Source organism: Ranitomeya variabilis, chromosome 1 (genome assembly GCF_051348905.1).
Source record: "Ranitomeya variabilis isolate aRanVar5 chromosome 1, aRanVar5.hap1, whole genome shotgun sequence".
Taxonomy (NCBI): Eukaryota; Metazoa; Chordata; class Amphibia; order Anura; family Dendrobatidae; genus Ranitomeya; species Ranitomeya variabilis.
Window position 1 is genome coordinate 551,361,134 of NC_135232.1, and position 24,857 is coordinate 551,385,990.

Genomic DNA, 24,857 nt, shown 5'->3' on the forward strand with positions numbered 1-24,857 from the left:
CATCGTATCTACCGTATTTTCCGGCGTACAAGACGACTTTTTAACCCCTGAAAATCTTCTTAAAAGTCGGGGGTCGTCTTGTACGCCGGGAATCGCCTTGTACGCCGGGTGTATATGGTGGGTGGGGGGGGGGGGGAGTGGTCCTGATGACGACGAGGGGGCGTCTCACAGGAAAGTCAGTATCCCCCATTACCTTATCGTAGCGCTGCAGCGTGGGGTCTCTGTGCTGGGAGCGGCGGCTGCTGTGCTGTGGCGGCTCCTCTTCTGCAGTGTGGGGCCTCTGGTGCTGTGGGGCGGTGGCGGCGGCGTATCTTCATGCAGTCGGGGCTCCTCCGGCATCTCAAAGCCTGGAAGCCCCGCCGGCAACTCCATCGGTGTAATGCGGTGGCCTCCGGGAAAATGGCCGCTGCTTAGATTCAGATCTCGTGTCCCGAGATTTCGGGACGAGATCTGAATCTGAGCATGCGCAGCCCCCAGCGGCCATTTTCCCGGAGGCCACCGCATCGCACCTATTGAGCTGCCTCCGGGAAAATGGCTGCTGCTCAGATTCAGATCTCGTCTCCCGAGATCTCGGGACGAGATCTGAATCTGAGCAGCGGCCATTTTCCCGGAGGCCACCGCATTGTACCGATGGAGTTGCCGGCGGGGCCTCCAGGCTTTAATGAGATGCCGGAGGAGCCCCGACTGCATAAAGATACGCCGCCACCCCACAGCACAGAGGCCCCACACTGCAGAAGAGGAGCCGCCGCACCACAGCACAGCAGCCGCTGCTCCCAGCAGAGACCCCACGCTGCAGCGCTATGATAAGGTAATGGGGGATACTCACTTTCCTGTGAGACGCCCCCTCGTCGTCATCAGGATCACTCTCCCCCCTCCCCCCCCCCCCCCCCCCCCCCAAAAGGCACATATTCACTGGCCCTATAAGACGACATAGGGTGTATAAGAAGACCCCCGACTTTTAAGAAGATTTTATTTTTTAACTGGTAAAGTTGGGGGGTCGTCTTATACGCCCAGTCGTCTTATACGCCGGAAAATACGGTAGATTGTCAATATTGTTTTCAACTAGATGAGCAAGTTCTATATTTAGGACACCAAATTTCGGTCATTTTCCCCCATACTGGCTGCAGCCTATGTGGATCCAGCAACCTTATCATGAATGATGGAATTTAATTTTGATGCTTGTGCTTCATGACCATTTTCACTTTATTTTACCTCCCCGATATTCCCAACTGGCCCAATCAGAAAAAAATAAAAGTATATATATATAATATAAAATATCTGTGGTTAGTTATAGCACCTTACTTCTCTTATTTTCCCATCACTCCTCTCATTCCCCCCTAACACTTGTCATTTCGAACTCACATCTGTCATTTTCTGATCACTCCACTATTTTCCCTCACTCCTCTCATTTTGCACTCACACCTTTTCATTTTCACCTCACACCTCTCATTTTCCCCTCAGTATATACATATTTGTCATCTCCCTTATATATAGTATACACCTGTATGTCATCTCCTCCTGTATATACATGTGTGTCATCTCCCCTGTATATAGTATATGTGTGTGTGTCATCTCCTCCTGTATTAGACCTCGTTCACACGTTATTTGCTCAGTATTTTTACCTCAGTATTTGTAAGCTAAATTGGCAGCCTGATAAATCCCCAGCCAACAGGAAGCCCTCCCCCCTGGCAGTATATAATGGCTCACACATACACATAATAGACAGGTCATGTGACTGACAGCTGCCGTATTTCCTATATGGTACAGTTGTTGCTCTTGTAGTTTGTCTGCTTATTAATCAGATTTTTATTTTTGAAGGATAATACCAGACTTGTGTGTGTTTTAGGGCGAGTTTCATGTGTCACGTTGTTTGTGTTGAGTTACGTGTGGCGACATGCGTGTAGCAACTTTTTGTGTCGAGTTGCATGTGACAGGTTAGTGTAGCAAGTTGTGTGCAGCAAGTTTTGCGCATGGCGAGTTTTGCGCATGGCGAGTTTTGCGCGTGTCAAGTTTTATGTGTGGTGCATTTTGAATATGTGCAAGTTTTGTGAGAGGCAACTTTTGCATGTGTTGCAACTTTTGTGCATGTGGCAATTTTTCTGTATGTGTAAGTTTTGCGGCCTCTGCTAAAAAGTTGAAAATGTAAAGGAATTTCAGCAGCCAATGACCCTAAGCGACCTCCAAATCCCCAAAAGAACGGCTTCACCAGGAGAAGATGGAAAGGCTGAGCCCAGACCTGAATCTGAGGGACAATCTGTGGTGACCTGAAGAGGGTGCTGTACAGCTGATGTCCCCGCAATCTGACAGATGTGGAGATGCTGCAAGGAGAAACTGGCAAAGATCGACAATTCTAGATGTGCCGTGCTGATAAACTACAACCAAAAAAGACTGAGCACTGCCGGAAAGTCACAGGGGACTGCAACAAAGTATTAGTCAGGGAGTGCAGATTTATGCAACCAGATTATGTTCTGGTGGAAAAATGAAGCAGTAAAATAATCAGTTTTTTCCCTTCCCCATGACAGCACCGTTACATGAGAGATGGTCCCGCCCCCAAGAACAGGAAACCTGCATAGGAGATAAAAGATGGGGGCGGCACCTCTCTCCTCAGTTTGGTTTCCTGTTCTTGCGGGGAACCTGCGGTGCTGCATGGGGAGAGGTCTCCCGTGCTTGGCCGGTCTCTGACCGAGGTCCGCGGTGGGAGCAGCGGTGGCGGCGTGTGCGCGTCGCCTCCATACCTGGAGCTGCAGGTGCGTCCTTCCCACTGCGGACTCCCCGGCGTCCGCTCCTGGCCGGAGGCTGGGCCGAGGGAAAAAGAGTGAGCGTTCCCATCACGACGCTGGCGCCGACTGAATGGGGGAACTTCCGGGATTGAACCGGAAGTGACGCTACACGCTGAAGAAGCGGTGTGCTGACACTCCCCGGGGGGGAGGAAGTTCAGAGGCGCACACACCGCTTCCTGCCCGCCATATTTAAAACTGACAAGGCGGCAAGCAGGCGCTGGGAACAGTCTCCTGCAGGATGGCAGATCCGAAGGAATCGACGATCCCAGCTGAAATCCCACAACCTGTCGTGGTACTAAGGGTCCGGTGGGTGAGTGCCTTTGTAAGGCAAAAAACATGTCAGTGACACTGTGTTTTTTGTATATATGCAGGGAAAAAAAGTCACCTCTAAACAAAAGCATAAAGTATGTGCACTCTGTGATAGAAGCCTTCCCAAAACGTATGAAAAGCGTATGTGCCGCTCATGCATAGAAAAAACTGTGTCTGAAGAGTCATCATCTTTGCTTCAGAATATAAAAGATATTGTTAGAAGCGAAGTACAAAGCACTGTAAAGGAGCAGTTAAAACATCATGGATTGCAGAGCTCCGTAAACCCATTCCCTACGTCTGCCCAGGCATCTGACGTAGAATCCGAGGGTGAACTGGGTGAGCTTCCGCCCGACGAGGGTTCGGACCTGGACTCTTCAGATGAAGAGTGTGGCCGGCCTTATGTGTTATCAGAAGATGTGGGGAAGTTGCTAAAACTGGTCAGGTCCACCCTGGGGGTTGAGACGCCAAAAGAGAAGCAAACAGTGCAGGACTCTATGTTCAGTAATTTGGAGGATAAGAAACGAAAAGTTTTCCCGTTTCATGATAACATTCTAAATCTCATTAAAAAAGAATGGAAAAAACCGAATAAAAAGATTTCAGTTCCCCAGGCCTTGAAACGTAAATATCCCTTTAGTGAGGAAATTTGCGAGAAATGGGAAAAGGCGCCTAAGTTGGACGCGGCTATCGCAAGTACCTCCAGGGGCATAGCACTTCCCTTCGAGGACATGGGGGCCCTAAAAGACCCCCTAGATAAAAAGGCGGATGCCTTTCTAAAATCAGCCTGGGAAGCCTCAACTTGGGCGTTTAAACCTGGAGTAGCGGCTACTTGTACTGCCCGTGCCATGGTTAAATGGTTGGAGGAACTTAGCGACCAAATAAAAAACAAATGTCCAAGAGACAGACTTCTGGAAGTCATCCCTCCACTTCAAAATGCAGCGGGATTCCTGGCGGACGCTGCCATTGATTCTGTGCGGTTTGCTGCCCGGGCTAGTGCCCTTTCAAATTCAGGAAGAAGGGCGTTATGGTTAAAGAACTGGAATGCTGATTTCCAATCCAAAGTGAAGCTCTGTGCAGTCCCCTGTGAGGGCCAATATTTATTCGGCAGCGCTTTAGATGAGATTTTAGAAAAAGCGGCGGACAAGAAAAAACACTTCCCTCCACCTCCCTTCTTTAGAAGACGTTGGTATGACAATCGTCGGTCCTTTCGAGGATCGAGTAGGGGCCGAGGCCGCCCAACGGATAGAACCACACGGGGGAAACCCTGGGGTGAGAAAAGAGAAAGAGGTTTTCTTTTCAATAAACCCCCAAAACCAGACCCTAAACAATGACGCCATATTCCAGGTGGGAGGAAGGTTACGGTTTTTTGTCCATCAGTGGGTAACCTTACAGCCGTCCCAATGGGTAATCAACTTACTAACAGACGGTCTACGGTTAAATTTCATCTCCCTTCCTCCCCACCGAATGAAAGTTACTCGTGTGGCCAAAAAGAACCAGTTGGTTCTCGAAAAAGAAGTTCGTCTTCTTCTAGACAAAAAAGTCCTGGTAAGAGTACCTTCGCAGGAAATAGGAAGGGGATTTTACAGCACCCTTTTCCTCACTCCAAAGCCGGATGGATCTTTAAGAACTATTTTCAATCTAAAAGAATTAAACAAATTCATCCGAGTAGAAAAATTCAAAATGGAGACTCTGAGAACGGCGGTAAAACTGCTGTATCCAGGATGTTATATGGCAGTGATAGACCTTACCGATGCCTATTATCATGTGCCAATCAGCAGAGAGCATCAACAATTCCTGAGGTTGGTTGTGCAGCTGGGGCAGGTCTACACCCATCTACAATACCAATGTCTCCCCTTTGGGGTATCGGTAGCTCCTCGTATTTTTACAAAAATAATTTCGGAAGTAGCATCCTTCGTAAGGAGAGAAAACATTCTGCTAGTGCCCTATTTAGACGATTTCCTCTTGATAGCAGACAATCAAGAAGATTGCATAAAAGCAGTTACGACAGTACGAGAGCTACTAACCAAACTAGGGTGGATAATAAACTTAAAAAAATCAAGATTGATTCCGGCCCAGATACAGGAGTTCCTGGGGATCCAATTAAATTCAATCAAACAGATCTGTATCCTTCCAGACAGGAAAATCGAGGGCATAAAACAAAGAATAACACAAATACAGGTGGCCCAATACGTCTCGGTGAGGGAAGCCATGTCCCTCCTAGGCATGCTTACTGCAACAATTCCGGCGGTCCAATGGGCACAACTTCATTCAAGGGACCTACAGTGGGAGATCCTGTCAGAACAAACAAGAATACCCTACAATCTAAACCGAAAAATCGTATTGTCACAACATGTCCGGGACTCTCTAAGCTGGTGGCTAGATTCCGGAAATCTAAAAAAAAGGGGTCCCATGGTCAATCCACAATCCGGTGATACTGACCACAGATGCGAGCCCGTTAGGTTGGGGAGCACACCTATCAGATCGGATCCTACAGGGTCTATGGGATCCACAGATGCAATCAGCCTCCTCAAACCTGAGGGAATTAACAGCAGTAAGGCAAGCAATTCTTCAATCAGAAGAAGATCTCAAAGGAAAACATTTGGTAGTATTATCCGACAACAGCACAACGGTGTCGTATATAAATCGACAGGGAGGAACCAGATCAAGTTCCCTAATGGAAGAAGCAGGAAGACTATTTCTTTGGGCCGAAAACCATCTTTTATCCCTCACAAGTACACACTTAAAGGGGTCGGAAAACTTTGTCGCAGATTTTCTGAGTCGTCACGTCCTGCACCAGGGCGAGTGGTCGCTAAATCAAAGAATATTTGGAGAAATCTGTGCAGTCTGGGGGCTTCCTCAAGTGGATCTTTTTTCCACAAGGCAGAATCGGAAAGTAAAAAGGTTCTACTCTCTAAACCCGAAAGAGAACCCGGAAGGAGTAGATGCGTTACTACACCAATGGAAATTCCAACTAGCCTATGCGTTTCCCCCGATCCCATTGATCCCTACAGTCCTGAAGAAGATCCGAGAAGAGAAATCACGCATAATCTTAATCGCACCCTTCTGGCCAAAGAGAGCTTGGTTCACTTGGCTCAGACGTATGTCCATCTCGGACCCGTGGATACTTCCAGAGGTCCCAGACCTTCTGCACCAGGGTCCGGTGACACATCCTCAGGTTCACAGCCTACACCTCACTGCTTGGAACTTGAGAGGGGACTTCTGCTAGCAAAGGGGTTCTCGGATCCGTTAATTACTACTCTACTGTCCAGTAGAAAAAAAGTCACAACTGATAAATACCAAAAGGTATGGGGAAAATTTTTAGAATTCTCAGGCCGAGGGATAACTGATACCGTTCAGAAGGTCCCTATATCTGAAATCCTAGAGTTTCTCCAAAAGGGTCTGGAGAGGGGATTATCTACCAGCACTCTAAAAGTGCAAGTCTCGGCGCTTAGCGCCTTGTTTGACCAAAAATTGGCTGATCACCCCTGGGTGTGTAGGTTCATTCGGGCCTCCTTTACAGCCAGACCATTCAAACCTCGTCCAAAGGTCGCTCCCTGGGATTTAAATTTAGTTTTAAACGCCTTGACCTCCTCTCCCTTCGAGCCTCTTTCCTCCATATCGGAAAAAGCGCTAACTCTAAAAACAGTTCTCCTGATTGCCCTTACCTCAGCCAGACGCATTAGTGAGCTTCAGGCTATATCTATTGACCCTCCGTATACTGAAATTCTGGAGGATAGGGTAATTATAAAATCTGATCCGGCCTTCTTACCTAAGGTCAACTCGAAATTTCACAGGGACCAGGAGATAATCTTGCCTTCATTCTGTGCCAACCCAAAATCCCAGGGAGAAGAAACCTTCCATTGCTTGGACGTCAGACGTTGCCTTCTTCAATATATAGAAGTGACAAAACCATGGCGACAGTCTTCAGCCCTTTTTGTCTCCTTTCAGGGGGCAAACAGGGGAAAAAAGGCCACAAAGTCGACTATTGCACGTTGGCTCCGTATGGCCATATCACTTTCCTATTCCTCTTCAGGACAGGTCCCTCCACCTGGTGTTACGGCCCACTCTACGAGGGCTATTTCCACATCTTGGGCAGAGAGGGCAAATGCATCGATAGAGCAAATCTGTAATGCAGCAGTATGGTCTTCACCCTCTACTTTCTTCCGCCATTATAGATTGAATCTGGGGCTATCAGATCTTGCCTTTGGTAGGAAAGTACTATCTGCTGTTGTCCCACCCTAGAGGTTCTTTCTATTTCTTCCTCTCATGTAACGGTGCTGTCATGGGGAAGGGAAAAAATGATAATTACTTACGGGTAATTTGATTTTCCAGATCCATGACAGCACCGCTCTAGTTCCCGCCCTATCTTGGTGATGGTGTGTGTTTCACAAAAAAAAAAAAAAAATATATATAAAAAAAAAAAAATATATATATATATATATATACACAAATGAAAGATGGGGTAATAACCACTTAACAATAGATAAATAGTCTTAGAGTTAAATATAATTTTTTATATGCCTAAAACTAACATAGCGGTTACCTTACATTCTCTGTAAACAAACTGAGGAGAGAGGTGCCGCCCCCATCTTTTATCTCCTATGCAGGTTTCCTGTTCTTGGGGGCGGGACCATCTCTCATGTAACGGTGCTGTCATGGATCTGGAAAATCAAATTACCCGTAAGTAATTATCATTTTTCCTCACTGGATTTATACAGATTATAGGCAACTGTGATGACACAGCATTCAATTGTAATTATCCAGACATCTATTTTCAGTAAGCCAGGAGGCATAGACTATATCTTTTATGTTGATGCTTATGTAACTTATTGTCTGCAAACTTTGCAAGGCAGGGACATGGGGTCATTGCAGAATGGATGATTGCTTAATAAGTTGAGTGACCATTGTGTGGGTCTTGTTTCTTATTGACTTGCAAAAGACAAGAGGAAACACTAAGCAGATTAAATGCTCAATGTAAGTTCATCTCATCTCGCCTTCCTCTTCACCTGTGGATGATGGCCTGAAGGACAACAGTTGTGAATTATATAAAGGGGATCTGCCTCTGTAACAAGAGATTCAAGGAACCATAGACTCTTTATAAAACCACAGCCAGGAACACTGTACAAGAAATCGGCCAGAACATCAAGGCTCCATCACGAGGGACACAGATTTGTCATTCGACAGGATGCCAGCTTAGGGGACCACGGCCCCAGCTGGAAAAATACAGATCTGCTCCATTGACCATCACTGAACCTTGGATACTTTTTGGGGTAGTTAAGATTTGGACCCAACGATCACCTGAACTCCATGGATACGTTTTGGAGAAATCCAGGATTGGCTCCATGGAGATGTTTGGAGAAGCCAGTTTATGACCCTCGGGGCACTTGGCCTTGGATAAACTGTTATCTTCCTACGCTTGTTGTTACCTCGTGTGTGTGTGTGTGTGCGCACGCGCAACAGATGGGGTAGTCAACCCTGGATGCTCTGAAGTCACAGCTGCCATTATCCCGGCGAGTCAGCGGAAGGGTGAGGCTCTGTAATGTGCACCATCTTTGGGTTTTGAGCTAGGACTGTTCTGTGTTATCTGCCTGCTTTGTGGTTCAGTAAAGCATGGCCACGCTGTTTTACCCTCACCCTGTATTGTCTTAGTATTTTATACCAACAGTGAAAGGAGAGTGGGCGTTCGGTGGGATGAGCCCTGGTCCATGTGATTTCGGCTAGCGCTTTCCCCGTGTCTCCACATCGACATTTAAAGGGGGAGAAATTCCTGAAATTACACTATGTTCCAAATTATTATGCAAATTACATTTTTATCAGATTTTCCTAAATGGTCGGTGCAAATGACAGTCAGTCTAATAAAAGTCATCACCCGTTAGAGTATACATCAAATTTTATTGAAGAGACCTCCCAATGATAACAGTATAATCTCAAAAATGAATAAAAACTCAAAATGCAATGTTCCAAATTATTATGCACAGTAGAATTTTTATACATTTGATATGTTTTAAAGAACTGAAAATGCTCATTTGTGGAATTTGCAGCATTAGGAGGTCACATTCACTGAACAAAAAAGCTATTTAATGCCAAAACATCCCAACAGGCCAAGTTACATGTTAACATAGGACCCTTCTTTGATGTCACCTTCATAATTCTTGCATCCATTGAACTTGTGAGTTTTTGGAGAGTTTCTGCTTGTATTTCTTTGCATGAAGTTTGAATAGCTTCCCAGAGCTGCTGTTTGGATGTGAACTGCCTCCCACCCTCATAGATCTTTTGCTTGGTGATCCTCTAAAGGTTCTCTATAGGGTTGAGGTCAGGGGAAGATGGTGGCCACACCATGAGTTTATCTCCTTTTATGCCCATAGCAGCCAATGACTCAGAGGTATTCTTTGCAGCATGAGATGGGGCATTGTCAGCATGAAGATGATTTTACTCCTGAAGGCACGTTTCTGCTTTTTAGACCATAGAAGAAAGTTGTCGGTCAGAAACTCTATATACTTTGCAGAGGTCATTTTCACACCTTCAGGAACCTTAAAGGGCCTTACCAGCTGTTTCCCATGATTCTGGCCCAAAACATGACTCCTCCACCTCCTCGCTGACGTTGCAGCCTTGTTGGGACATGGTGGCCATCCACCAACCATCCACTACTCCATCCATCTGGACCATCCAGGGTTGCTCAACACTTATCAGTAAACAAGACTGTTTGGAAATTAGTCATGTATGTGTGGGCCCAATACAACCATTTCTGCTTGTGAACACTGTTTAAGGGTGGCCGAATAGTAGGTTTATGCACCACAGCAAGCCTTTGAAGGAGCCTACACCTTGAGGTTCGAGGGACTCCAGAGACACCAGCAGCTTCAAATATCTGTTTGCTGCTTTGTAATGGCTTTTTAGCAGCTGCTCTCTTAATCCGATGAACTTGCCTGGCAGAAATCTTCCTCATTATGCCTTTATCAGCACAAACACATTTGTGCTCAGATACAGCCACAAATCTCTTAACAGTACGATGATCACGCTTATGTTTTTGGAAAATTTCTAATGTTTTCATCCCTTCACCAAGGCATTGCACTATTTAATGCTTTTCAGCAGCAGAGAGATCCTTTTTCTTTCCCATGTTACTTGAAAACTGTGACCTTCTTAATAATGTGGAACATCATTTTTAAGTAGTTTTCCTTTAATTAGAATCGCCTGGAAAACCAATTATCACAAGTGTTTAAGATTGATTTCAGTGATCCATTGAGCCCTGAGACACAATACCATCCACGAGTTTATTTGAAAAACAAAACAATTAAATCTTTGACACTTAAATCCAATTTGCATAATAATTTGGAACACAGTGTATTCTTCTCGGCAACATCATTTTCAGGGGTGTGTAGACTATGTACATCTGCGATATACAGTCATGGTTGAAAGTGTTGGCACACTTAAAATTGTTCCAGAAAATATAGTATTTCTCCCATAAAACTATTGTATTTACACACTTTTATTTCCTTTTGTTTTGTTATTCCAATACACACAACGAAAAAAGGTAAATTGGATGTAATTTCAAACAATAATTGTCTAGAACAAATACACGGGTGCCAAAACTTTTCGTTGTGACTGTATATTTATATCAGTTCTGGCCTGACAATTGTCAATATCACTCCCAAATGTAGTAGTGCAGGAGTAGAGTATACAGAAGGACAACAAGCACTACATTAGACAGGAGTATGAAGAACTACGGCTTTATTAAGAGACAGACAGGGTCCTCCTTGTTAGGCCAGGTTCACACTGCGTTATTGGCGTCCGTTAGATGGATTACGTTACACTGTGGCATAACGCGGTGTAACGTAGTCCGTTAACGCCGCAATTAATTCCTATGACAGACGCATCGCTAGCGCACGCCAACAATGGGCGTGCGCTAGCTATGTGCCGTCATTGAGTGACGGACCCTGGGACACGGGCTGCAGCGTTTCCGGGTCCGTCACTGCTAGCTCAGATAGAGCTAGCAGATGCTCTATCTGCGCTAGAGCGATGACAAATTGGCACTTGCATTAACAGCAGCCCGTTAACGCATGTGTTGAACGGGCTGCTGTTAACGCAATGTGAACCTAGCCTTAGCGAGGTCTGCTCCCACATAAGGCTAGCCATGTCACAGGGCAGCTCTGGTGCTGTCTGCCCATCTACAATGGAGCTCTGCGGCCGAACGCCATTCCTTATTGCTCTCTGTAATACATGTTGCTTTCTTGTCTTCCTCAGAGCCACATATCCTGTTGTTCCGGCGCCCGCTGCCTATGAAGAAGCCGTAGCTGCCAGTGCCTCTCCAGGATCCTGTGATCACCAGCACCTTCTCCTGCAGTGCAGACACTGCGCCTATTTATATGATCTGTATTTACCTGTAATGTATTCGTGTTCTGTCCTTGCTATTGTGGCTCTGTAATATACCGCTATGCAATAAAAGCCTTGTTTTACCACTCTGCCTATTAATGGGGAAAAGGGAAGGTCACATGACCAGTCCTGACCGCAGAAATCGCCTGTCCTTTTCTATAAGAAGCTCCAGATATGACCAGTCCTGACCCCAAAGTTCACCTGTCATTTCTAGAAGAAGCTCCATATATGAACAGTGTCACCCCGGCCTGTACACATGGACCATGCTGTAATCGGGCCTACATTAGCATTCCTTGTCGTGCATCTGGTGGGGTCATGTTTGTATTTGTTACTCTCTACAGATGGCATCTCAGGTACCCAAACCTGCAGACAGGGCTTCTGGAATATTTTTCATTCTTTGAGCTATGCTTTTGTGGGTGGGTGTTGGTATCCGCTCCCTTGTTGGGCAGAGATTCTAAGAGAGAAGACAATAAGCCACATTTTGAGTTTGTTGATGGTGTGTCTTAGGAAGGATGAGGATCTGTAGCTGTGGCCAGGTCCTGGTGCCACATACGAAGATTGAAGATCATTTCTCAAGTGTGATTGTGATGTCTCACCACCCTGCTGGATTTGATAACCAAATTTAAAGACTGTGTTTTTGCATATTCCTTGCCGTCTGATTACTGGGTGGCACCTCGGCTTTGTCCGTTTTATGTGGCCATCTTGCAGACTCCAAGGAATCTAAGTTTGGTGTTATATTTTCCCGTCTCGATAAGTTGTTGTATTGTTCATCGGCCTACTGCCCGTCTGCTCTTTCAAACACCCCGTCACAACCAGTCCTGACTCCAGAGATCACATGTCATTTCTATAAGAAATTCCAGATATGATCATATGACCAGTTCTAACCCAAGAGATCAAAAATCCTTTCTAGAATCTTTAGAAGTAATCTCATGACCAGTCCTGATCCCAGAAATCACATGTTTTTTCCAAAACACCAGATATAATCATATCAGTCATTGATAGACCATTATTTTTAATCTTTAAAGAGTCCATAATAACAGGGTCTGTACCACAGGACTGGCGTATAGCAAATGTGGTGCCAATATTCAAAAAGGTGACAAAAACTGAACTCGGTAATTATAGGCCAGTAAGCTTAACCTCTACTGTGGGTAAAATCCTGGAGGGCATTCTAAGAGATGCTATACTGGAGTATCTGAAGAGGAATAACCTCATGACCCAGTATCAGCATACGTTTACTAGGGACCGTTCATGTCAGACTAATTTGATCAGCTTCTATGAAGAGGTAAGTTCCGGACTGGACCAAGGGAACCCAGTAGATGTAGTGTATATGGACTTTTCAAAAGCTTTTAATACGGTGCCACACAAAAGGTTGATACATAAAATGAGAGGTTATTCCTCTTCAGATACTCCAGTATAGCATCCCTTAAAATGCCCTCCAGGATTTTACCCACAGTAGAGGTTAAACTTACTGGCCTATAATTCCAGAGTTCAGTTTTTGTCCCCTTTTTTGAATATTGGCACCACATTTGCTATACGCCAGTCCTGTGGCGCAGACCCTGTTATTATGGACTCTTTAAAGATTAAAAATAATGCTCTATCAATGACTGTACTTAATTCCTGCAGTACTCGGGGGTGTATCCCATCCGGGCCCGGAGATTTGTAAATTTTAGTGATTTTTAGACGCCGCCGTACTTCCTGCTGGGTTAAGCAGGTGACACTTAATGAAGAATTTTTGTTATCACTGATCATATTGTCTGCCATGGGATTTTCTTTTGTACATACTGATGAAAAAAAGTCATTTAGCAGACTGGCTTTTTCCTCATCCTCCTCCACCATTTCACCCAGACTATTTTTAAGGGGGCCAACACTATCATTTTTTAGTTTCTTACTATTTATGTAGTTAAAGAATATTTTGGGATTATTTTACTCTCTCTGGCAATGAGTCTCTGTCTCAATCTTAGCTAGGACCGAGCAAGGCGCTCAACAGCTGCACAGCGGGAATCACTGCGAGATTTCAGTAAACGCACCAAACACAGACACATTTTCACCTCCCCACACTGCCCAAATGCCTAATAAAAATTTTCCGTTAACCGCGGCCCCGCTAAATCCCAGCAATGGGGCTGAATACAGTTACCCCCTTACGCTCCCCCTTCTAAGTAGCACTGTGGGACAGTACACTGTCAGTAATCCCCCTCATGATAATCATTGAATCCCCCCCCGTTACACCGCTAAGTAACGCCGAACGAAGGCGTAGACGTCAAATGTCCTCACAATCCTCCTCTGATAACTCCCGTCGCCATTCGCGCTACCCTTCTAAATGCCCCTCCCGTCGCAGACGCAGCTTCCATAGGAGCCGCCGCAGATCCAGGGCCTCAGGATGGCTGTCATCAGCAACATCTGAAGGGTCCGAGTTATCGCAGAGCCCGGATAGAAGTCATCGTGCACGTGACAAATCCTCTAAATCACGGGCACCCTCTAGGGCTTTCAGCCGGGGAGAACAATCCCCCGCGGTTTCCAGCCACAACTTCCATGCAGTCGCGGAAGACAGCCATTAATCCGCCACAACGTGGTTGCAATCGGGCTCCAACGCACGATACTCAGAGCATCGGCCAGCACATCGGCCAGTCCCTCGCTGTAGCGGGAGCCAGAGTTTCCCCATCCTGCGACATCACCCCGTCAACATCTGCGGGGGTTCCTCCAGGATCGGAGTACACTCGTCCAGAATCACACAGCGGTGAGTGTTCCAAAGTTAGCGAGGAAATGTTAAATTGCGGGGTTAACTTAAAAGAAATGGAGCTAACCACAGCGTTAAAGGAGATAATCCTACAGCTATCACATTCGAGCGGGAAAGTGGTGAACAATACATCACAGTCCGCTAATCTACACAAAGACGCCTTCTTCTGCGGGATGAGCCCGCTGGGCGCTCACATAGACCAGGAAACTAGACAGAAAATCTGGAGCAACGATTATATTGACAGTTGGTCCGCTGATAACAGCGACCATATAACGGTGGATAAAGCCAACGATAGGGGTTTCGATCGGGGGAGATCGAGAATCGGATTAACCATGAATAATTGGCTCCAGGCCTCCGCAGTATTGGGCTGTATTATGGGCCAGAAACATCCGGAACGCTGCTCCGAATTGTTTATATATCAGGACATGATATATAGTTCGTACAAATTGCACGGCAGTTCAGCCTGGCGCCGGTATGACGAGGAGTTCCGCAGGCGTCTGGCTCTACAGCCCGATCTAGGCTGGGGAGTTAAAGCAACGGACGTGTGGTTGCGTTTGATGCTGTCCCAAAAGCTGCCCCCCTTTTCGGCCACGACCACTAATTACTCTACAGCCGCAGGTCAGAACTCAGTGGTCGTGCGAAAACCCGGGGCCTGCTGGTTGTTCAACGAGGGAAACTGCCGTTTCCACGCATTATGCAAATTCAGACACGATTGCTCCACGTGCGGGGGGGGGGGACACCCAGCGTCAAGGTGCACTCGTCAACCTTACAAAGCGCCTACACGGCAGAACCCCAGTGAGCGTAACCGCGATGGCCCCCTGGCTAAAGCTCTACCCCAATAAGGAAGCGGCTCAGCAGCTGCAAGCTGGATTCTCCAACAGGTTTTTTATTCCCTTTAGGCTAACAAGAACGCCAACCCTATCCAACAACCTAAAATCGGCTCGTGAATTCCCCGAAATACTTAGACAAAAAATTGAAAAGGAGGTAGAGTTGGGTAGAATGGCAGGCCCCTTTAAGTCACTCCCCTTCAAAAACGTGAAAACATCACCTCTAGGCATTATACCAAAAAAGGAACCCGGTAAATATCGCCTAATCCATCACTTATCTCACCCAAAGGGCGATTCGGTTAATGACGCAATTTCCCCAGAAGAGGCCTCTGTCTCATACGCGTCTTTCGATAAGGCGGTGGAATTAGTCCGGGCAGCCGGGCCCGGCGCCCTGCTAGCCAAATCCGACATTGAATCGGCATTCCGTTTACTACCCGTGCACCCCGAATGTTTCCACCTTCTGGGCTGCAAAGTGGACCAGCTCTATTACTTCGACATGTGCCTCCCGATGGGATGTTCCATATCATGTCACTATTTTGAGCTATTCAGCACATTCCTAGATTGGGTAGTTCGGTACGAAACGGGCAGTAAATCCCTAATTCACTACCTCGATGATTTCCTGTTCGTCGGCCCCAGAAATTCTAAACTCTGCTCCGATCTACTGGAAAAATTCAAATCTATCTCACTCGAATTCGGCGTGCCATTGTCACCGGAAAAAACAGAGGGTCCTTGTACCGTATTGCCTTTCTTGGGCATCGAAATAGATACTACTTCAATGGTTTTCCGCTTACCAAAGGATAAAATATTAAAAACCCAGCAAATATTGAAAGGCTTTCGAGAAGTTAACAAGGTAACCCTCCAGCAAATGCAGGCATTATTGGGCCTACTGACGTTCACCTGCCGTGTAATGCCGGTCGGCAGAGCATTCTCGCGCAGACTATCTTTGGCAACAAAAGGCGCTTCTCAGCCCGGCCATAGAATTAGGCTCACTCGTTCGCTAAAAGCAGATCTGCTAGTATGGCAAACGTTCCTACAATCGTACAACGGTCACATGTGCGTTATGGCGAGAGAGATCGCAAGCAAGGAATTAGGGCTGACAATAGGGTGGAACAAAAAAGAGGGTTTTGCAGCAATTTATAAAAACCAATGGTGCAAATCTGGTTGGCCAGAGAAATGGACGACAACAAAGTGGGGGCAAGACCCGGCCCTATGGGAATTGTTCGCGGTAGTAGCAGCGCTGGAGATATGGGCCGATCAGTTGAGAAACACGAACATTCATTTCCAAACAAAAAATGCGAAAACAGCGAAGAGTCTAAATCACATGTCTTCTTCATCCCTGCCCATACGTGCAATCTTGCGCCGGCTAGCACTAATATGCCTAGAAAACAATATTTGGTGTAGAGCCACAGTGGTGGCGGAAGTAGATGATAATATCATTAACCCATTGTTATTTTCCAATTGGCAGGCTTTCAGAATCCAGCAGCCCAACGCGCAACCCCGGGGTATTCTGTGTCCACTGTCCCTGTGGGACACAGTGGCCAATCATTGATGCCCTTAATCCGGGCCTCCGTTTCACCAGCTACCTGGCAGGTTTATGGTAAGGCTTGGGAGGAGTGGTGCTCACTAATTCAGGGTAGGCCGGTCGACGAAAGCGACGGAGCGCGAAGCGCAGTGACAACTGATTTCCTACTACAGATGAGGGAAGGCGGGGCGTCGGGCACCTCGGCACAACGGAAATTATCGGGGCTAGCATTTTTCTTTCAATTATTGGGATGGGTAGACGTAACTAAATCCTTCTGCATAAGACAAGCCATAAAAGGTTGGAAAAGGCTTCAGCCAAGCCAAGAATGTCGCCGCCCCATTTCTCTGAGACTATTGCAGGACCTGATTGCGATATCCCCGTCAATCTGCTCATCGCAATATGAGGCGGCCCTCATATCGGCTGCTTTTGCGACCGTCTTTTTCGGAGCACTGCATATTAGCGAATTGCTACCACGGTCAAAAAACGCGTCGGAAGGAGGCCTAATTAATGAGGACATAGTTATATGCCGCGACGCCCTGCGCATCAGGGTTAGAAAATCCAAATGCGATCCCACCGGGAGGGGCACATGGGTCCTGGTTAACTCTACAGATGGCCCAGCTTGCCCGCTAAAAATGGTGAAAAGCTACGCTGTAATAAGACACGCTGGTAGTTTTTCTTCACTCATACAGACGGGTCCCCTCTGACCAAGTACCAATTCCAGGCAATGTTCAAGCTATGCTTGGAAAAAACCGGCGCAAATCCAAAGGAGTACGGAACACATTCGTTCTGGATAGGGGCGGCCACAGAGGCAGCTAAGGCAGGAATGTCAGAGGTCGAAGTGCAGAGAATGGGTCCTTGGAAGTCCGCATGCTTCGCCAGATACATAAGACCCGACTTACTTAACATGTGTTGTCTCTTACAGGGGTTGAAGTTTGGGTGGTAGGAGATTCCTACGTATACTGGGCCGAAAAGAGGGCCAAACTGCGGCCAGGAGGAACAAATCTTTACATCCCGGTAGGGTTGAGCGACTTTTATTTTTATAGGATCGGGTCAGGTTTCACGAAACCCGACTTTCTCAAAAGTCGGGTCGAGTGAAATCGGCCGATCCTATGAAAAAAGTCGGGGTCGGCCGAAACACGAAACCAAATGCAGTGCAATGGGATACTATGGTTCCCAGGGTCTGAAGGAGAGGAAACTCTCCTTCAGGCCCTGGGATCCATATTAATGTGTAAAATAAAGAATCGTAAAATAAAGAATCAAAATAAAAAATATTGATATACTCACCCTCGGACGCGCCCTGGTACTAACCGGCAGGCTTCCTTCCTAAGAATGAGCGCGTTAAGGACCTTAGATGACGTCACGGCTTGTCCATGTGACCGCTCGCGACCAATCACAAGCCGCGACGTCACCGCAGGTCATTCACGCGCTCATTCTTAGGAAGGAAGCCTGCCGGTTAGTACCAGGGCCCGTCCGAGGGTGAGTATATCAATATTTTTTATTTTGATTCTTTATTTAACACTTAAATATGGATTCCGATACCGATTCCCGATATCGCAAACAAATCGGAACTCGGTATCGGAATTCCGATACCAGATTCAGAAGATCGCCGACCTCATGGCCGACCCCACACAGGGGTCGGGTCGGGTTTCATGAAACCCAACTTTGCCAAAAGTCGGCGACTTCTGAAAATGGCCGACCCGTTTCGCTCAACCCTACATCCCGGGAATAAACGTTAACTGGAGGGGTATCAGAGGCCTCCAGTGGAAAAAGGTGTTCAAGGAGATGGTGGGCATAGCAAGGATGGCGGAACGCCCGGTGATAACGGTGTTACACGCGGGTGGCAACGACCTGGGCAAACAAAAGGTGCAAGAGATAAAAAAAGCCATAGAGCGGACAAGGGTGAAATTCAATGCTCGGATCGGAAAATATGTGAGAGGAAGAGGCGGTATCGTGATTCATCACCAATACCTACAAGGGAATAACACGCCTCAATTAAGACCGGACGGAGTTCACCTAACGGACATTGGCATCGATATTTTTTTGTTGGGATTACAGGATGGGGTTGAACAGGCCCTAACATTGTTGGGTGGGGTCGGAGTCCCGCGTAGGTAATACACGGGATCCTCCGTGGCGGAAGAAGCGGAGGAGGGCAAAGGTCGTAGGCGCTCGTTGGGCCAATTCCCCTGTCGATCACAGACAGGAGCTCGGCGCGAGCGCCCGTTACGATATGTAATTGCCCCTTCTCTGCTTATTTAATTAATAAACTGTGACCGACCTGTTCAACCCACTTAGGACTGTGTGTGTTTCATTACGGGATTGATGGGAGGGGGGAAGGCACTGGTTACGACACCCAGGTCTCCACAGTCTGGCAGACGCGGTACTGTATAAGGTGCGCGTCTCTGACTGGGGAGCACCTAGATAGAGCAGCATTAAAAGGATGTCAGTGCCAGTTCCCCCCTAGCATCACTCCCCCTTAGTGATGCACTAATTAGAAGACCCCCGGCCGGCCAGTGGTCACTAGAGGGGAGGGGTCCTATGGCCACTCCTACAGGGGTTAAATCCAGGTGACCGGCCGGGAACTTTCTCTTTTCCTCCCGGCGGACACCTGGAAGCTGTTTTCCCACCCTCCCTCCCCTTTTTAAGGCTAAAGATGGTACTAACCTGCGGGATAATGTAAATTTGTAAATGCTATTGTAATATTTTACAAAAAAAAAAAAATGTATATACGTATGTTATATAACTAACCCTAGTAACCTTTATTAAGTCACAGCAGAAGAAGCGGAGGAGGGCAAAGGTCGTAGGCGCTCGTTGGGCCAATTCCCCTGTCGATCACGGACAGGAGCTCGGCGCGAGCGCCCGTTACGATATGTAATTGCCCCTTCTCTGCTTATTTAATTAATAAACTGTGACCGACCTGTTCAACCCACCTAGGACTGTGTGTGTTTCATTACGGGATTGATGGGAGGGGGGAAGGCACTGGTTACGACACCCAGGTCTCCACAGTCTTGCTTTTTACAGAATTTATTTAATTTTCTGTATTTATTTAATGCCTCATCACTACCTACTTCCTTTAATTCTCTAAATGCTTTATTTTTTCTAACTTATTGCACCCCTTACAGCTTTATTTAGCCATATTGGTTTCCTCCTATTTCTAGTATGTTTATTCCCATACGGTATATACTGTGCACAGGTCTTATCCAGGATGCTAATAAACGTCTCCCATTTTCTTTGTGTATTTTTATGTCTCAGGATATTGTCCCAGTTAATTGCACCAAGATCCTCTCTCATCCGTTGGAAATTTGCCCTCCTGAAGTTTAGTGTCCTTGTAACCCCTCTACTACACATCTTATTAAAGGATACATCAAAACTTATTATTTTGTGATCACTATTCCCCAAGTGACCCCCGACCCTTATATTTGATATGTGGTCTGGCCTGTTGGTTAATATTAGGTCTAGCAGTGCCCCCTTCTTGTTGGGTCCTGAACCAGTTGTGAAAGGTAATTGTCTCTCATAGTTGTCAAAAACCGATTACCTTTGCTGGAACTGCAGGTTTCTGTTCCCCAATCTATTTCAGGGTAGTTGAAGTCCCCCATAATTACTTCTCCTTGAGTCGCAGCTTCATCTATTTGCTTTACGAGGATATTCTCCATTGCTTCCATTATTTTTGGAGATTTATAACAAACCCCTATCAGTAATTTATTATTTTTTCCCCCTCCCCTTATCTCCACCCACAGGAACTCTACATTTTCATTAAATTCACCTATATTATCACGCAGGATGGGTTTTAAGGATGATTTTACATATAGACACACCCCACCCCCTCGCTTATCTGTACGGTCATTTCTGAAAAGGCTATAGCCCTGCAAGTTAACAGCCCAGTCATGGCTCTCATCCAGCCATGTTTCAGATATCCCCACCATGTCATAATTATGCTCCAACAACATTAATTCTAATTCGTCCATTTTGTTGGTGAGGCTTCTGGCATTAGTATACATGCACTTGATGTTCCTCTGTACCTCTATTCTTTCTTAAATTATTAACTGTTCTAACCCCACCCCCCATGCCACCGCCACCCCCAACTTCCTTATTTGTGCCCAGGTCTCTATCTGCACGATCTTCCCCTCCTATAAATTGAATACTCTCCCCCCATCCCTAGTTTAAACACTCCTCCAACCTTCTAGCCATTTTCTCCCTAGCATAGCTGCACCTTCCCCATTGAGGTGCAGCCCGTCCCTAGCGTAGAACCTGTAGCCAACTGAGAAATCGGCCCAGTTCTGCAGGAACCCAAACCCCTTCTTCCTACACCAATTCTTCAGCCACTTAATAACCTCCCTAATCTCCCGTTGCCTCTCTGGCGTGGCACGTGGTACAGGCAGTATTTCGGAAAATACCACGTTGGAGGTCCTTGCTTTCAGCTTGCAGCCTAATTTCCTGAAATCATCTTTAAGGACCTTCCACCTACCTCTAACTTTGTCATTTTTGCCAATATGCACCATGACCGCTGGGTCCTCACCAGCCCCTCCCAGTAATCTGTCCACCCGATCAGCGATGTGTCGGACTCGAGCGCCAGGTAGGCAGCACACCGTTCGACGATCCCTGTCTTTAGGGCAATCTGTCACATCTGTTCCCCTAATAATTGAGTCCCCCACTACCAGCACCTGTCTGGCCTGCCCTGTTCTCCTATTTCCCTCCTTACTGGAGCAGTCACTCCTCCGGCTTTCAGAGGACATGCCTGGCTGCAGCAGTGCTACCCCTGTACTGGCACCCCCCTCATCTGCCAACTTAGCAAACTTATTGGGGTGTGCCAGATCAGGACTAGCCTCCCTGGCACTCTTCCCTCTACCCGGCTTTCTAACTGTCACCCAGCTTGCTACTTCACTGTCCTGCAGCTCCTTCCTAGCATCCCCCACCTAGCATCCCATTGAGCGTATGCACAGTGAGCAGAAGACTCCATTCCGTGTTGTAAATGGATCTCAGTGTTGCCAGCTGCACATTTAGATTCAGAATCTGGGTTTCCAAATGCACAACATGCTCACATCTCGCACAGCAGTATGCTCCCTCGACCGGCTGATCAAGGACTGCATACATGTGGCAAGATGTGCACTGGATGGCATTAACAATAGTGGATGTAATAATTATAGGGGATAACTCAGGAGACTCTTTGCGTGGAACAAGACAACTACAGGACACAGTTTTATAAGTGGTAAAGTCTATATTATCACACAGTGATTCAAACAGGTGCAGAGAGAAACTCAAGTCCACAACACTTGGCGCAAATAATAAACGCAGCTTAGCAGTCTATAGGAAACTTCAGAGGAAAATGCAATCAAGCAGAAAGTCTATGAAGCACAGTTATTCTTGAGGATACTTGACACGAATAAATCCTTGTCTTAGTCCAAACATGATAAGCTTATAAGGCAGTTCAAATCATATCTTAGCTCAACCAGGGAGGCCTGGTTAATAGTCTCAGGTTTTTGCAGAGCAGCAAACAGCTTACATGTCCAGCAAATGCAGATGGAAGTAAACACGAGCAGCAGATGAAGGAGGATTACTGGAAACTGGTGTATGCAGCAGGAACTCAGAGCAGAGTAGCAGGATCACCACACAGGTTCACAGGAGCAGGTATATAGCCAGGGAGTAATCAGAGGTCAGGAGCTGGATGCAAGGCAGAATACTCTAGCACAGACTGAAGGCTAGGGTGTAGTTTTATAGCAGGAAGACACAGTGCACATGAGACCAAAGAAGCCATTTTGGAAAAGGGCAGTAATGCACAAAAGGTAAAAAATGTTCAGAGTCCTGACAGTGGAGAACATTTCCTAATGGGGATTGCACCAGACAGAAACGTTAAATAAAAATAAATACAAAGTATTAATAATATATAGACAATTCCTCCCTTGGAAACTCCCTGAATCCAAAGTTACTGAATCACAAGTCACACTTACCGCCGTTCACACTTACTTATGACCAGTTCTAACACCAGAGATCACCTTTCCTTTCTAGAATAACCTCCAGATATGATCACACATGACCATTCCTGCCCCAGAGATCACTTTAACTAACTAGAGGAAGCTCCAGATATGATTATACATGACCAGTCCTAACCCCAGAGATCACCTGCCATTTCTAGACGAAGCTCCAGATATGATCACATGAACAGTTCCCAGAGATCACGTATCCTTTCTAGAATCTCCTGATATAATCTCATGACCATTATGATCCATAGATCACCTCTCCTTTCTAGAAGCTCAAGAGTCACAACCAATCCTGATCCAAGAAATCATCTGTCCTTTCCAGAACAATCTCCAGATATAATTACACAGTCCTGACCCCAGAACTCACCTTTCCATAGTAAAGGAATCTCCAGATATGATAACTGTAGTGAAATATGTATAAATATATATGTGTACAGTGAACTGTGCATAGGTTTATTGTGTGACTAGTAATAATTTAACATCTGTCCTGAAGGCTGCAGGTCTCACCCAGGTGTTAATATGTATTATCCTGAGACAGCAGACTTCTGTCTCCAATCTCGCCAGGGGACCTAGCTAGGACCAGGAAGGAGAGGAAGCGCTTCACACCTTCAGCTCTTTGGAAGATAGATGTCAATTACAGCCTGACACTATCTATCTGTGGGAAGCTTTACACAAAGAATCCCAGAGAAAATAATATATTCATTGGGGGCGCGGCCATGGTCCAATCAAAAACAAGCAATTAGAATATCAACTTGAGGGGCTGGTCTTGAAATCTGACCTCCAGGGTGACTATAAATTTGGCATGTATATATTCAAAATTGTTCACAGATTGAGGGTCAGCCTAGCTGATGTGATCCAGCCCACATTCACCCCCCCCCCCTCAGGGAGCAGAAGCAGACTACAAGTTAGCTATTTCTGTAAGTTTTCTCCTGTTTATTTTATACTGTTTTGCATACCGGTATGTCTTTTTATTACCATATTTTTATATTCTTTTTTTACTGTAAGCATAGTACTTTTTGCATTAAAGCATAAAACTTTAACAGTTGAACCTTGTATGTTCTAAAGAATCCATAGCCTTAAAGTGTTTGACCTTTATAAGTGGTAGACAGTATTAGTAATATTTCCGGGTCTCATCACCCGTGTGTTCGGGGAGTGGTGGCAGCGTGTATGAGTGGGTGTGTGGCCTGGGTCAGCGTGTGATTAATGCTCCCATTATGGAGCGCCCCCACATTAAGGGCAATGGGGTACTCGGTGCTGGGTCCCTCGCAGTTCTGGGGATGTCACGGTGGCCTGACCCGGTCCGTGGCCCTTTGAGGGGCGCCCATTAAAGGTGTAGTTTGTCTAGTGTTCGTGACGCCACCTGTGGTACTCAGTCAGGGTGACCGACGCTGCTTAGGGGTCCGCTGGGGTGATGGAATGGCAGCTAGATGGTATACCTTCCCACAGGTGAAGTGTATCCCCAGGGCTTCCCAAAAGTGTAGATGGTAATGGTGGACAAGGTGAGGCGCAGGGAATAATGAGGACACAAGGTTGCAGTCTCTTTACCTTTTACTGGAAGCTTCAGCATCCACAGTCCAGGGTATGGACCACAGGGTAGGCAAAGTCCGATCGGTCCGAAGGCAAATCCAGAGTCCCCTTATCCAGGTGGAAATCAGTAGCCTTCCTACTAGCGCCTGTGTGTTGTAGTACTTCCCTGCTGAGCACCACGGGATAGTCCTCACAACTTTCGTGGATGTTTCTGATGTTCTCTCTCTGTCCCCCAGATGGTATGGATAGGACAAACCCGTATGACTGGAATGGCGTGAGGCTTGTTTATAGGGACCCTAGAGATGCCCCGACCCCCACAATTTGCCACCGTGTCTTCTTAGGTATTAAGGTCGGGCAGCCAACTTGGAATTAACTGTCCTGCCGGTCTCTGAAGTAATGCATAGTCAATTACTCCCTCGGTGTTCTGGCCACCGGCTACGCGCCTCAGAAGGAGGCTGCCTGTCTCGGGGCAGAACTCCTCCCGGTGTTATCTCCTTGTGCTGTGACTTAGTTTCTCACTCTCTGCAATACAATTCTCTTTGTGTCCTTTCTTAGGATGCTGCCGCACGTGGGGCAGGCGCAGCTCGGTGTCTTTCTGTCTCGTGCTAGGCCTCTGCCAGGATCCCACCCCAGACAGGGACCCTCTGTCTGCAGCTCAGATGTTCCTCCTTTCCCCCTGTCTGCCTGACAGGTGTTGCCTGGGCAAAGCCCAGCCAGCTTCTCTCTAACTTTCTATCCAAACCACCAGTTTTACCCTTCTGTGAGGAGTGCCCTACTAGATAGGAGCATGGCTCCCCCTGGTGGTCTGGAGTGTGAAGTGTG

General features: G+C 46.7%; 1 protein-coding gene across 1 annotated transcript in view; it reads left to right on the forward strand.

Moving 5' to 3' along the window:
• The window catches only part of CKS1B (CDC28 protein kinase regulatory subunit 1B), a 57,563-nt gene extending 46,024 nt beyond the window's left edge, over window positions 1-11,539 (forward strand). Inside the window, exon 3 of the mRNA XM_077255775.1 lies at window positions 11,325-11,539. Coding sequence (XP_077111890.1) covers window positions 11,325-11,374 — 50 coding nt within the window. The 3' untranslated portion in view covers window positions 11,375-11,539. The remainder of the gene's footprint in view (window positions 1-11,324) is intronic.
• Window positions 11,540-24,857: the final 13,318 nt, after the last annotated feature.